At 45.8% G+C, this 15,228-nt stretch overlaps 1 protein-coding gene across 1 annotated transcript in view; it reads left to right on the top strand.

The window, feature by feature from the left end:
- The window catches only part of Cds2 (CDP-diacylglycerol synthase 2), a 43,451-nt gene extending 42,173 nt beyond the window's left edge, over positions 1 to 1,278 (top strand). The window contains exon 13 of the mRNA XM_042694335.1: positions 40 to 1,278. Within this exon, the coding sequence (XP_042550269.1) occupies positions 40 to 172 (133 nt within the window). The 3' untranslated portion in view covers positions 173 to 1,278. The remainder of the gene's footprint in view (positions 1 to 39) is intronic.
- Positions 1,279 to 15,228: the final 13,950 nt, after the last annotated feature.

The following is a 15,228-nucleotide window of genomic DNA, read 5'->3' as shown; positions in this document are numbered from 1 at the left end:
GGACCCTGCTCAAGGCTGTTTCTTCCTATTCTGTTGCAGGGGCCCTAACCCCAGTAAACTGATCCAGCAGTTCCTTACCTTGCGGCCAGACCAGCAGCTCCACATCTTCAACACACTCAAGTCTCACCTGACCGACAAGGGGATTCTGACAGCCACCACTGAGGACGAGTAGGGGCCATCCAGGCCAGCAGAGCAGGGGCAGGACTGAGTGAGGGGCAGGTCTCCAAGGCAGGCCCAACTGCTGTGACTTAGACAACAAGCTTCAACTCACCTTTCTTTCTTTCTTTCTTTCTTTTTTTTTTTTGGTAGGGTGTTTTTTATTTGTGGGTTAAAAAAAAACAACCTGTATATACAGTGTATATGTTCATGATTTGAATTAGTCAACTATCTCTCTGAGTTGGAAAGAAGTCACGGAGGTAAAAATGCTTTGGATTTTTTAAAACAATCATTGAGCAACCTGTAAGATTGTTGCCTAGCTCAGGGTGTCTGCTTGGTGGTTTGAACCTGCATTCATTGTATTAGAGTGGATATTCATCTGTGTTCCACCTGTTCTGGGGCTCTCACGCCTGTACTGGCTTTCCATGAATTCGCTGCATTCAGCAGCTTCTACCAGGGCTTCTCTGGGAAGCTAGGGAAGGCTGCCTCCTGTAGGCCAGAGGGATGGAAGCTTAGTAAGCAGCCGAGTACTGTCCACCCTGAAATCTTGTACAGGGTGCATAAGCTCCGCCTTCTTAGTATGATTTCATCTTCTTTCATCACAGACCGAAAGAACGTTCCAGATTTTATTGTTTTCAGAAAGAAGTATTTATAATAGTCTGGAGAAAAAGACACTGTAATATTTCAAAGGTATGCAGTAAGAATGCACTGTACCCAAGCCCTTTCCCATGATTTAGGCTCCTCTGTCTCCTGGAGGGCGGTCCAGTGAACTGCATCTTTCAGGGATGAGGCTGGAGGTCGTTTGCATTCGTGCTGTAGACTTGCTGCTGCTGAAGTCTTCCTGGGGGCTCTCCCAGGAGGCAAGGAGCAGGGGGCTTTTTGTTCACGCACCCTTTGCCTGAACATTCATGTCGCTGCTGTGTTTTGTGTATATTACTCTTGAGGCAAGTACATGTCTGTGTGTTTCGTTTTAAAAAAGTCATTTATTTCTTACAGTGAATTTCAGTTATACCATGACTTCTTCATCGAATCTACAAATCCTGCTTAAAACTTTGGCCAACCCAACCTTAGAAGAGGCTTGGTTATTGTGAAAATTAAATGTATACTTTTTATATAATGTGACTAGTTTAAATGTAGTTTGTATCTTACTGGGGGACCGTTTATGTTGTTTGTGGAAGCTGTGATTTATTTTCCTTCCTTCCTGATCATAGAGGGCAGTTGGCTTGGGAACACAGACTCATTCTTTGTCTGGCCAATGAACAGCTGAGTATGGGAGAGAGAATGTGGTGCCCAAACATGTTCAATCACCATGCCACAGTTGTTCCCATGGACAGTGAAGGTATAGGACTTGATTGAGCACCTTGGCCAAGCGCTGCTTTGTGGTATTTTTAAGTTAGCCTCCTTGAAAGCTTGTAGTCAGCTCAGACTGAGGAGAGAGGGCAGAGCCTAGCAGGACTCTGGTTTTCCCATCCCTGCATCATTTCCTGCATGGGTATGAGATGAAGCAGCTTCTTTTCCTCTGAGCCTTTACTTTCATTTTTGCCTCATAGCTTTGCTTTTCAGGTCTAGCGTCCCTTAAAACATATGTAACACTATTGTCAAGTGTTTCAGTTTGGCCTGGGAGGAAGCATCTTTTTCAGGTTCCCCGTTTTCTGGGCTTTTTTTTTGGTTGGTCATGGGGCTTGAACTCTGGGCCTGGGCACTGTCCCTGTGCTATTGAGCTCAAGGCAAGCACTCTACCACTTGAGCAACAGCACCACTTCTGGTTTTCTGGTGGTTAATTGGAGGTCAGAATCTCATGGACTTTCCTGCCTGGGCTAACTTTGATTCATGATCCTCAGATCTCAGCCTCCTGAGTGGCTAGGATTACAGGCATGAGCCACCAGCATCTGGGTTGTCTTTTAATTCCGGTAGTCCATGATCCTGCAGAGCAAACTTCTGTGACTTGAAGCTCCTCGGGGAATTGTCATGTGGGGAACGCTACTGCGTCTTTCATGAGTCAGTGTCTCAGCAAGAATCCTTAAACAGTGATTAGCTGTGAGACTAATTTGCTGACAGCTTGACCCAGATGTGTGCCTGCACCTCCATGTGGTGGGATCCTTGAGAACAGGTCTGCTGGGATCCAGCAGCAGACATCCTCAGCTTTTAGGATGGAAGAGTCTAGCAGCAGCTGCTGAGACCTGTGATCTCTTGTGGAAGTGGTTGCTGGCAAGGCATTTTGAGAAACTAAAGCTGCCAGTAAGAGGTAAGAGAGGCAGCATGGATTTTATTTATTTTTTGGTCTGGAATGCTTCTGCTGAAGGAAGGAATAATTTGCTAGTCAAGTAGACAGGAGAGCAGCGCCACCTTGTGTCTGCAGAGCAGTGTTGCTCCCATTTGCAGACCTGATCCCAGAGACTTAACATGCACCCATGCAGACCTTAATAATCTGCATAACTTCCTTTAGGGACCCCCTGCCCCCCCCCCCCCCCCCCACACACACATACCTTTTTTCTTTTGTTCAGAAATAAAATATGACTGAAACCTTGTGCCCTCTTTTGTCATGAATTTAATCGTCTACTTCATGCACTGTATTGTTTTCAGAGATGTGGGGTGGTCCTGCTTTAGAGACTTTGATTTGTTTTCCAGTTTTCATTCTTTTTTTCATTCATTCAAGACCCAGTCCTGGGGCTTGAACTCAGGCCCTGGACACTGTCCCTGAACTTCTTTTGCTCAAGTCTAGCACTCTACCATTTGAGCCACAGCACCACTTCTGGCTTGTTCTGTGTATGTGGTACTGAGTAATCGAACCCAGGACTTCATGTATGCGAGGCAAGCACTCTACCACTAAGCCACCTTCCCAATACCCATTCATTCTTAACAGCCTTCTTAGATACCTCCAGTGAGAGCTATGAGCACCTTACTCAGGAGAGAGCTTTCCCAGGGCGTGAGGTGATCAGGGCTCATGCCGCTTCACCCCTACACAGGGACAGATGGTTTCTCTACCCCACTCCCACCCAGAGTGCTGTGGCGTTTCCTCAGCTCAGGAGTCAGCCAGGTTGGATCTTCAGTTGCTGTTAGCTGAGTTGGAGATGAACAAAGGGGTCTCAGACCAGAGCTGGTCATGGAAGCTGGAGGAGCCTGGGTGTGCCCTGGTGAGATCTGCTCATGGCTGTTCACTCAAGACATCAGGTCTTCCCCTCTAAACCACTTGCAGCATCAGAAAGTGCACACCTGCATTCTCCGTCTGAAAGAGACTCCTGCTAGAGCTGCTGGCTCTTCCTTAATGTTTGTTGGTTTTGCTTGTCCCAGATTCTGAGTCTCATAGTCACTCAGGTTTCACCATATTTAAAATGAAGGTCTATAAAATATGTGAATGAGTCTCTCTTCAGAAGGGTGAAATGTAACTTTGAACCTTACACAGATAGACCCACTGGGCTCCCCCCCAACAACCTATGTTATGCACGAAATTTCCAGAAATATATATGCATATATACATATACGTACATATGTGTCTGCATAGATGTAATATGTGTGTGTGTGTGTGTGTATATATAGTTGGTTGTAGGGCTTTAACTCAGGGCCTGGGCACTGTCTCTGAGCCTGTCTGTGCTCAAGGCTAGTGCTCTACCACTTGAGCCAGTTTTTGAGTGGTTAATAGGAGATGACAGTCTCACAGGAACTATTCTACCCAGGCTGATTTCGAATTCCAATCCTCAGATCTCAGCCTCCTGATTACTAGGATTACTGGCGTGAGCCACTGGCGTCTAGCTTTCCAGAGTATATTTTGAGGGAAACTACACAGGTCCTGTGGTTGGATCTAGGTGAGCAGCTGGGTTGACAGGAGCCTGGTTCCCATGGATCTCTGGAGTTGAGTGAGTCCCTGGCAGTCTCAAGTCTATCTGTGCTGTTGACACAACTGGGTTGGGCAGGGTGTGAATGACTCGAGGACACACTGCATAGAAGACTGGTGCAATGGCTGTGTTCCTCCATAACCTCTGCTGTAACCGCTCCATTTGTCGTTAATATCCTGGGCACTGTTGTGAGTTCCTCTGAAAGACAAAAGACATCTGAGTACTTTTTTTGCACATGCATTTATATGTGGGAGTAGAGGTGAGGGGGTGATTTCACTTGAACAGGTGCCTGCTCTTCACAGGTCAGGATGGGGAGGAAAGGCAGTGGGAGGGAATATGTCCAGGTCACTGTCATATAGAAGCATCACAAGATGGTAAGCGCTGGGTGGATTGTTGGCCTATTTGGAGCACAGGACTCCAAAGAGCAGCTGGTGCAAACTCTTAGTGTTGTGAGCAGTTTATAGGAGCATACAGTGTAGGTTTTTAGATGTGGATGGTTTGTGATAATAGCCAGAATATGTGAACTCTGGAGTTTTATGGCCAGTGAGTTTCAAACGCATTGGCTATTTGAAGCCTCCATCCCTCCTTCAGATGTGTCTGCAGGATCTTTATCTGCTGTTCTCTAACCAATGAGATACCAGCAATGTGTTCAGTAGTGACTAATCATATAGTGCTTAATATGTGCCAGGCACAGTGCTAAGGGTTTGCATATGGTGCCCTTTTTAATCTGGAAAACCTCTTTGATATGATGAGGAAAGTGAGGTTCTAGGAAGGAGGCTAAAAGCAATGGTCAAGAAATCAGACTTCAGGCTTAGCTCTAGGTCTGGATGGGTTACAAGGCTACTGTCAGCTTCCACGTGTCTCAGCTGGGCATGAGCACTTCATGACATAATGGAGACGTTTAGCACAATGTCTGGCACATAGTAAGCACTCAATAAATGGTTTGATACTTTTATTGCTCTCAGCTGGTAGTTTGACCCACACTGGTGTAATGCCAGATACTTGGTCTCAGCTGCTACACTGCCAATACCCTGCACACAGCCCCCAGTGTTCACAGCTAGAAAGCGACCATAGTGTCCCAAGAGAAACCATCCACCTCTAGGCCAGCTTTTCAAAAGGGAAGAAGGCAGGAGGATGCTGGGAAATCTTCTTCCAGGGGGAGGCGCTAAGCTAAGTCTTGCCTACTTCCTGTGCCTATGGCCTGGACCACCCACAGGAAACAGATTGCTTCCTCTCTTGTGTGGTGCCTCTACCTTGTGGTCAGTGAGGGCCGCCTGTTACTCTTAGGACAAACTATTAACACCCTCCTCCCACCCTCTCCCCCAATGCACTAAGGATCACTCCTAGCATAGCTCAGGAACCAGCAGCTTCCCCTACAGGTGAATGTTTTCAGATGCCAAGAACAGACCTACTCTAAAAGGATTGCACCAACCAGAAGCCTAGAAGCTCTGCCCACAACCCTGCACTGTAGTCTGACTGGCTAGTGTTCCATTCTTCAGCATGTGAACAGGTCAGAACAGGTGCCCATGGAGGACAGATGATGTGAAGTCTGTCCAGTTCCAGGTCAGCAAAGATGAAATGGGTGATTGTTGAATGAAGGGTGAATAATAGGCCATTCATTTATAACTCAGTTGGCTAAATAGAAACAGGGGACCCAGGGGTATATATCTAGATCTATTGATAGATATAGGAGGATTCTTCCTTGAGCTAACAACCCATGAATTCTTAGGCCTGTTGGAACACCAGTAACTTAAGAACTACTAGTCTGACTTTCAGTTACATTAGAAGAAGGCAGTAAGGACGTGAGTCAAGAAAAGGTGGTTGTGGAAGATTTTAGTAAGCAGCTGCTGTGGGATCCTCAGCCTGGCCTTGCTCTGGACTTACTCTTGCCCTTCTGGATCTGTGTTTGCCAGTCCTGGCACTTCCTTGCTTGTCACCCAGTGTACCCACACCATCCTTTATCTGGAGATGGGAAAGCAGCACAGTGGCACCACACTGGACATGAGACTGGGCCGGCCCTGCAGTGCTGCCCATGGGTGCCCTGCACCGTGAAGGTTGCATCACCTGGTATGTGTCCCGGGGGAAATTTCGGCATTCCTCCACACAGCCGTCACTGGCCTTGGCCACCAGAGCACCTTTGTCTCTCTGTTAAGTTCAAAGGAACACCAATTTGGAAGAGGGGTTCACAATGATTTTTTAGTAGGCACAGTGTGCACAGGTGTTTCTCTGTACTGCTTCTTGTAACTCCTCTGTTCACGGAGCTTTGACCTGTCTCTGTGTCTGTCACACTGGGTGTGTGGGGCTGACTACAAAGGAAATGAGCTGAGCAGGCATCAGGGGCCCCCAAAACCAAAGGACTTGGAGGCAAGAGAGCGAGTCAGAGATTAGAGGCAGCAATTTGTTGTCCAGCGAAGGCCTGAGAAACCAGAGGGCCAGATTGGCGGCAGCAGGTTGAAGGATCAGGGTCAGAGGAGGGGGCTGAGCCCCACAGCCCAAGCTAGACTCACTGAGGCCAGCTGAGTGTTCACTGGTCCAAATCTCATGTGAACGGGGGGACCAAGAAAACAGCACCAAAATCCCATGTTGGCAGATTGGAAGCTTGTGGATTATCTTCTGAGGGTTAATGCTGATACCAAACTTTAATTTTTTATTGATGCATAATACCTTCCCCCCAAAGAAGCAGCGGTCATCATGATAAACACAGGCCAGGCCTTCCCCTGGGTGATGGGTGATTTCTCTGCCCCTTTTCCGTGTGGAGGGATGTGAGGGATTCGGGTGTTTTCTCACCGACGGGCCAGGTGAAGAGGCTGTTGTGGGTGACCTGGGATTGTGGAGTTCTGCCATTCTGGTCTCCCCAGATGGGCCTGTCCTTGGGCCCTTTTGCTGTGCCATCTCCCTAACTTGGTGTTTCACTAAATCGGTGTTTGCCACACGCTGATCTTTCTCTGTATTTTTCTGATCAGTGCTGAGCAGCGCACACAGCTTCTTTTTCAATGCAGTGTAAGAGTGTGTTATACTGTACATTGGAAAGTATTTACCTTATTTATATACCTAAATGTTCCTACTACACAAATAAACATTAAATTCTGGGTACTGTGTGTTTGTTTGTTCTTAATGGGAGAAGGGGGAGTGTTTTTATTTAAGATAAGGTTTCACTGTGCAGCTCAGGCTGAACTCAAATTCCTAATTCTACTGCCTCTGCCTCCCAAGTGCTAGGATTATAGATATGTGCCACGTTTTTAAGGCTAACCCCCAGACTCAGCCATATTCTCATGGGGTCCATTCCCTTTTGTTCCTGTCTGCCCTCATCTGGCCCTAGTGTGTGACATTTTTCTGCTTGATTGCTCTTCTTTTTTCCAGCTCTCTCTCAGCCTGTGTAAGTCCTACTGGCTCAGGGGGGCCTTGTATACCTAATTTTGAATGGCAGTCCTCCCCTCCCCCCCATCTCAGCTTCACATGCAGGTAAGATGACAGGTGACAGCCACCCTGTTGTGCTTTGGTTGAGAAGGGGTCTTGTGTATGCCTGGGCATACCTTGATCCAACCTGATCACAGCCTCTGAAGTAGCTATGATTACAGGTGTGAGCTGCTGCTGCCTGGCGTGTGTGTGTGTGTGTGTGTGTGTGTGTGTGTGTGTGTGTGTGTGTGTGTGTGTGTGTGTATGCACGTGTGCTAGTCCTGGAGCTTGAACTCAGGACCTGAGTACTGTCCCTAAGCTTTTTTGCTCAAGGTTAGCACTCTACCACTTGAGCCCCAGATTCACATCTAGCTTTTTGGTAATTAATTGGAGATAAGAGTCTTACAGACTTTCCTGCTGGCTTTGAACTGCAATCCTCAGATCTCAGCTTCCTGAGAAGCCAGAATTACAGGTGTGAGTCATCAGTGCCTAGCTAGATGTATTTCTGGCTGGTGAAATTTGAGTGACCTTGGAGTGTCTTAGAGAACAGTAACTACCGTCCTGTTCTCTCTGCTTTCCATCCCTTAGAGAATGGAAAACCCTCCTTATTCCCATGTTCTGAGTTTCAAAAGCTTAGGTAAAATGCCCCATCCAGTGAGGAGGCAGTGCTACCCTAGGTCCAGTAGGGGGCAGCAATGGATCAGGAGGGAGGGAGATGAACGTGGATCCTGGTTCATCATTCACTAGTGTTGTGATCTCTTTCAGTCTCTTCCTGGGTGAATGAAATAGGAATAAAATAGAAAATATACAAAGCACTTTTCCAGCTCCTAGCACTTGGTAATCGTTCAAGAGAAAATATTTGCAATGCTGGCTTTCTGGTGTGGAAAACAAATTTCTCAGGGCTGCAAGGGAAGGAACTGGCATAAACATTCCAGACAAGGGAAGGCAATGGAGAGGGATGGGGGAGAGAGGCAAGGTGAGGCCGGATGTTGAGGGTGCTCTTAGGAACAAAAGGATAGGGAATGGAGTTTAACCTTGGTTGAGTTTGCTTACCTTGGGTACCCCAAGGTCAGCTGGAATGGAATGCTGGCCGAGTATTTCATGGCTTTGCTCAGAGTCCCAACAGGTTCTGGGACCCCTCAGAAACCCTAACAAATCAATCAGAGGTGAATGATCTTGTTTGCTTTGGCTGGGTAAATATCTGAGGCCAATTCCATTCTCTTACACTATTTGGCTATGTGGCCTTGGTCAGGTTAATTAACCTTTCTGTGTTTCAGTTTCCACAGTTGTAAAAGGAGGGATAAAAAAAATACAGCACTTACCCATATAATTATTGTAAAGATTAAATAAGTTAATGCTTATAAAGCACTCATTCTGACACACTTAAGTTTTCATAAGTAATAGCTGTTGTCAATCTCCTTTTCCCCAGCCCTGTCTATCCTCTGGCCTGATCTGTGTGTACGCTTTTCCTAGCACCTTCTGGATGCTTTCATTATGGGTGGGGCGGTAGCCTTGGCTCTGGGCCTCCTTGCCTCTGAGCTGTTACACAACTGGCTGTGCACACCAAACTCACCACGGCTACCAGTCAAACCTTGTGGAATTTTTATCTAATTAAGGGCTATAACCTGTCACTGCAAACACACTTGACTGACTGCAAGGAAAGTATAAAGAAAAATGCAGCAGAATCTTGTCAGAATGACTCAGACCCAACCCAACTCAGACAAGACACTTTGAATATCAATAAGAGTGATAACTGCAATGAATTGAAAAATAATTATTTTGGAATATGAATTCATAATGATACTGAAACACCATTGATCACCATGGAAGGTTTCTAGTAAACATGCCTACTGCAAATAAAGGAGAAGCAGCAGCATACTATGTTCTGGGTATCCAATATTTGTTCCATAAAGATCAGCCAACTGGCAACCTTGGTAGTAATTTTATTTAATTAATTATTTTTCATCGGTCCTGGGGCTTGGTCTCAGAGCCTGGGCCCCCTGGGTCCCTGAGCTTCTTTTGTTCAAGGCTAGCACTCTACTACTTGAGCCACAGTGCCACTTCCAGCCTTTTCTGTTTGTGGTACTGAGGAACTGAACCCAGGGCTTCATGGGTGCTAGGTAAGCACTCTACCACTAAGCCACATGCCCAGCCCCAGTAATTTAAAAATTAGTAAACAAGGCAACAGAATTAAGAGCAGATATGCAGATTGTACATGTGTGGTTCTTTGATTTATGACTAAAGTGCATGGGAAGAATGAGGGTATTTTTCTTTTTCCTTGTGCCTATCCTGGGACTTGAACTCAAGGCTTGGGTGCTGTCCTGGAATTTTTTGCTCAAGGCTAGTGCTCTTCCACTTGAGCCACAGCTCCACTTCTGGCTTTTTGGTGGTTATTTGTTTGTTTGTTTTGACAGTTAATTAGAGAGTCTCACTGACTTTCTTGCTCAGGCAGGCTTAGAACCACAATCCTCAGATTTCAGCTTCCTCAGTAGCTAGGATTAGTAGGCATAAGCCATTGGTGCCTGAATGTCTCTTTCTTTGAAAAAAAAAATACAAAAGAAACAAATCACATAGTACATTAAAAACAACAACAAAGAAAAAACTTGTGTCCATTGCTTTTTATTTTTGTTGGTACTGAGATCTGAGCTCAAGGCCTTGGACGTGGTAGACAGGTACTCTGTACTTGAGCTACATTTCCTTCCTTCCTTTCTTTCTTCCTTCCTTCCTTCCTTCCTTCCTTCCTTCCTTCCTTCCTTCCTTCCTTCCTTCCTCCCTCCCTCCCTCCCTCCCTCCTTCCTTCCTTCCTTCCTTTCTTTATTTCCTTCCCTCCCTTCCTCCTCCATCCCTTCCTCCCACCTTCCTCTCACCCTTATTTCCTGCTATAGAGCAGGCTATGTAGGCTGGCTAGGCCCATCCTTCTACACACACACACACACACACACACACACACACACACACACACACACACACACACACACACACACACACACACACACACACACACACACACACACACACACACACACACACACACACACACACACACACACAAAGAGAAAAGAAATCAATGAAACAATAAAAGAACCCGAGAGGGCTGGGAAGGTGGCTCAGTGGTAGAGCTCTTGCCTTGCATGCATGAGGCCCTGGGTTCGATTCTCAGCACCACATAAGCAAAAAGAAAAAAGCTGGAAGTGGCACTGTGGCTCAAGTGGTAGAGAGCTAGCCTTGAACTGAAGAGCTGAGGGACAGTGCCCAGGCCCAGAGTTCAGGCCCCATGACCAGACCCCCCCCCCCAAAAAAAAAAAAAAAAAAAAAAGAACCCGAGAGAAAATTAGCAACACTGAAAGTTTGGTTGTTTTTTCTCCCAGGATGGAGACTTGAACTCAGGGTCTGACACTTGCCCTCAAAAGTTGTCATCTACCCCTTGAGCCATGCCTCCAGCCCCACAAAACTGAAAGTTTAATTTTTTTAAAAAATCAAGTAAACTGTCAAGCTTTTATCTAGAGTAACTATAAAAAAGGCAAGAAGATTTAAATTGCTAAAGTCATGAAGGAAAGAGAGAACATCATTATCATGACCACATTTGCAGATATAAAAATATCTGTAAGGGAATAATCAAACAGCTGGAAGCTAGCAAACTAAATAACAAAAAGCACACGAAGTTCTAGAAAGAAACAAACTACTGAAATATACTCTTGGAGAAACAGAAAATCTGAACAGACCCATAACAAAACTACCCGATCAGTGATACACTCCCCAAATAACTATCATCCTGGAACTCTTTGGCATTTTAAAACTAAATATATAGCCGGGCGCTGGTGGCTCACGCCTGTAATCCTAGCTACTCAGGAGGCTGAGATCTGAGGATCACAGTTCAACGCCAGCCCGGGCAGGAGAGACCGTGAGACTCCTATCTCCAATAAACCACAAAACCGGAAGTGGCGCTGTAGCTCAAGTGGTAGAGCGCTCGCCTTGAGCTGAAGAGCTGCGGGACAGCGCCCAGGCCCAGAGTTCAAGCCCCACGACCGACCAAAAAAAAAAAACAAAAAAAAAAACTAAATATATAAAAAAATTACTAATCATTCTTCACAAACTTATCTCTAAAATAGAAAACCCTAGCTCAAATGGTCAAGCACTTACCTAGGAAGTGTAAAAGCCCTGAGTTCAAACCCCAATATTATCAAGAAGGAGAAAGAGGAAGAGAATAAGAATTCCCAATGCATTCACAGATGCTAGTATCATGCTGATTTTAAAACCAGACCTATGCATCACAAGAAAACTGTAGACTAGTAACTCATCAATAGAGATACAAAAATCCCTAACAAACCACCTTCAAACAAAAGCCATCAGAATACAAAAGCATATATGTATGTGTGTGTACACAAGAAAGTCAGACATTGCTTAATAGTGGCCATAAATTCTGCAGAATGTCTTGTTAGAGGATGAGTTACTATTGAAGATCTTAGAATATGCTTATACAAACTAAGATCACGACAGCATTACCAGGCAATGTAATCTTATTATACCACTATCATATGTACAGCCCATATGACCAAAAGTATTTGATGCTGATGATGGTATACTGTAACCAAGTGGGATATAAGTTTGGTTTATTAATGAAAAAAATCAACGAATACAATAAACTTCACTATCACTTCAATAAATATAGAAAAATGGGCAAAATTCAGTGTTCTCTTATGATTCAAGAGCCAGGCACTGGTGACTCACACCTGTAATCCTAGCTACTCAGGAGGCTGAGATCTGAGGATCACAGTTCAAAGGCAGACAAACCTAAGAGACTCTTATCTCCATGTAATCTCCAAAAAGCCAGAAGCAGAGCTGTGGTAGTTCAGGTGGTAGAGCACTAATCTTGAGTTAAAAAAAAAAAGAAGTCAGGGACAGCACTAAGGCCCTGAGTTCAAGACCCAGGACTGGCATACACACAAAAATTCAACTATGAAGAGAAGGTCCTTTGTGGGTTACCTCTTAGTGTGTTCTACACCAGTTCCCAGAGTTGCCCTGCAAGATTGGGCCCCAGTTACCAGACTCCTCTTATTTCTTCCTGTCATCCATATTACTTTAGTACCGCTTCCCAGTGCTTTCTGGTATCACTTCCTAGCATCACACTTGGCATATATGCAAATCCCTGGCTTAGGCTCAGCTTTTGGGGAACCCACCTAAGAAGCAGCCTCCTGACCTTCTCCTACATCATCACCCAGTGAGGACCTCATTTCCTGGTCAGCTTCCTCTCTTTCTGGGATGGGTAGAAGTTCTGACCTTACCCTCCCATCCACTGCTGGACATGTCCTACCAGTGCTTTCTTTCCCCAAAATCCTGGGACCCCTTTCCTCCTGGTCCCTTTCATCAGTTTGCACTGTGTTCCCAAAGCCCCAGAAGACAATGACAACATTGTTGTGCAGAAAGCTTGAATTGTTCTTTCTCTTCAGCTCTCTCACACCTCTCTCTCAGCTGTGTCCACAATGCTCTTCACATTCTTTATCAACCCTATCTATCAAGATGCTTGGAGAAACACCTTTCTGAGTTTGAGCAATTTACTCAAACTGTGAGTAGTTCGAGTGTGATTTCCTCAGCACATTGGGTTCCATCCGAGCATGACTCACTAAGAAGGCTGAGCGCTGTCAGGGAAAAGTGCTTTTTCATTTGGGGCAAGTCATACTCGGTTGATCACTGAATCATGACAGAGATCCAAGGCAAATTATTTTTTAAAAAGTTCTTTCTTCCTGGATATTTCCTTAAAGGGTAGAATGTGGACTCCTCTTCTTCTTATTTTAAAAATTGGCTGATGTGGGGGCACTGGTGTTCAGGCCTATAATCCTAGCTATGGAGGCTGCGATCTGAGGATGGCTGTTCCGAACTAGCTGGAGCAGGAAAGTCCATACCAATTAACCACCCAAAAGTCAAAGGTGGAGGTGTGGCTCAAGTGGTAGAAACAAGCCTTGAGCAAAAAAGTTCAGAGATATCACCCAAGCTTTGAGTTCAAGCCGCAAGACTGAAGAAACAAAAATTGTCATTGTATTTCAAATTGCCAGTCAACACAAGCATTCACTTGAACTTGACAACTTTTCTTGATTCTCCCTTATACAAATGTTACCCTCGGTGTCCTCGACTAGCTGAATGGTGTGGACAGACCATGGAAGGGCAGGTCTCTCCCATTTACTGGGGCTCACAGTGCCCCCGCATCTCTGCAGTGCAACTCCAATGCACCCTGCTCCCTCCCTGTGGGTCAGCTGCAACCACCGCCTTGCTCAGCTCCTTCCCACCCCTCTCATCCCGGCTCTCCAGAGTCCCCCTCAATAAATCACAAGTACCTGACGCCCATCCCACTCTCAGCTTTCAAGGACTTCACCCAACCCTGTGCATTTCAAAGAGGTCACCCACAGGCTGGCCATGTGGCTTAGTGGTAGAGTGCTTGCCCAGCATGCATGAAGCCCTGGGTTTGATTCCTCAGTATCACATACACAGAAAAAGCCAGAAGTGGTGCTGTGGCTCAAGTGCTAGAGTGCTAGCCTTGTGCAAAAAGAAGCTCAGGGACAGTGTCTAAGTCCTGAGCTGGAGCCCCAGGATTAGCACACACACACAAAAGAAGCCACCCAAGGCACTTACCAGGAACACTTGTCAGGAAACAATGGAGTACTTTGTTGATTCTGGAGATGGTGTAGAGTCACTGAGCTCACGAACATCCATCATTTCTTCAGGTTAAGTGGGGCCTTTTCCGTAGTAGGTTTGCACTTGCACATTCTGACTTGCATTCTGCTTTCACAGCAGCCTGGAACCCTGTGCTTGCTCTCTCTCTCTCTCTCTCTCTCTCTCTCTGTCTCTCTCTCTCTCTCTCTCTTCCTCTGCCTGACAGCAGACCCGGAAGTAAGGAACATATCTCCAGTCAACATGTCTCTAAGGATAGCCATGAGACATAGCTGTGTGCCTCACAGGAATCATTTCTTGCTTTTTTTGTCCGACTGGTTGATTGTCCCAAGTATAGACACATAAAATGTAAAATTTTGGAGAGGCCTTAGTCACACCTCCAACCACTAATTATGGGTTGAATCACAATCTAGACTGAAGTTCTACCACTTGGAACTTAACAAGTTGGTTTTAGTGACTCAAACCTATATCCCAGCTACTCAGGAGGTGGAGGTAAGGAGGATCCCAGTTCGAGGCCAGCCTAGAAAAAAGAAAAAGGTGAATCCCTATCTCAAACAATAACTGAGGTCTAGACACCTGTAATCCAAGCTGTGTGGGAGATTTGGAACTTGTGAAAAGATTGTGGTCTGAGTCTGATCCAGGTGAACTGTGAGATCCCAAATGGCTCAAGTCGTAGAGCAACTACCTAGCAAGTGGAAGGCTGTGAGTTCAAATCTCAGTACTGATTCCCCTTGCCCCCCCCCCAGCCCCAATAAAGAATAAACACATGACTGTAATTGAAATCTGGTGATCACAGATGTAGTTAGATAGGAGGTCATACAAGAATAGGATGGGTTTAATCTGATGTGACAGGTGTCCTTGTAAGAAGAGAGAGGTACAGAGGGAGATGACATGGAGTGATGCATCTGTAAGTCCAGGAGCACCAAGGATCAACACAACCAGCACCCACAGAGGAAGGACCCTCCCTGAGCATCTTCAGTGGGTCTCAGGGGGACCTCACACTTCCATTTCCACTTCCAGCCTCCAGGACTATGAGCAAGTTCTTGATGTGTTAAGGCACCTGATTTGTGGCACTTTGTAATGGCAGCCCTGGAAAATGGGAAAATGACTGCAAGCTTCTGCAGCATGACTGTCATCAGGCAAGGATGTACCTTGGTCCCATTTCATGTTAGTCTGGAGG

This window comes from Dipodomys spectabilis, unplaced genomic scaffold (genome assembly GCF_019054845.1).
Source record: "Dipodomys spectabilis isolate Male_0828 unplaced genomic scaffold, ASM1905484v1 ptg000175l, whole genome shotgun sequence".
Classification (NCBI taxonomy): domain Eukaryota; kingdom Metazoa; phylum Chordata; class Mammalia; order Rodentia; family Heteromyidae; genus Dipodomys; species Dipodomys spectabilis.
Note: the sequence above shows the minus strand (reverse complement) of the source record. Positions and strands in the feature narration are given on the sequence as shown.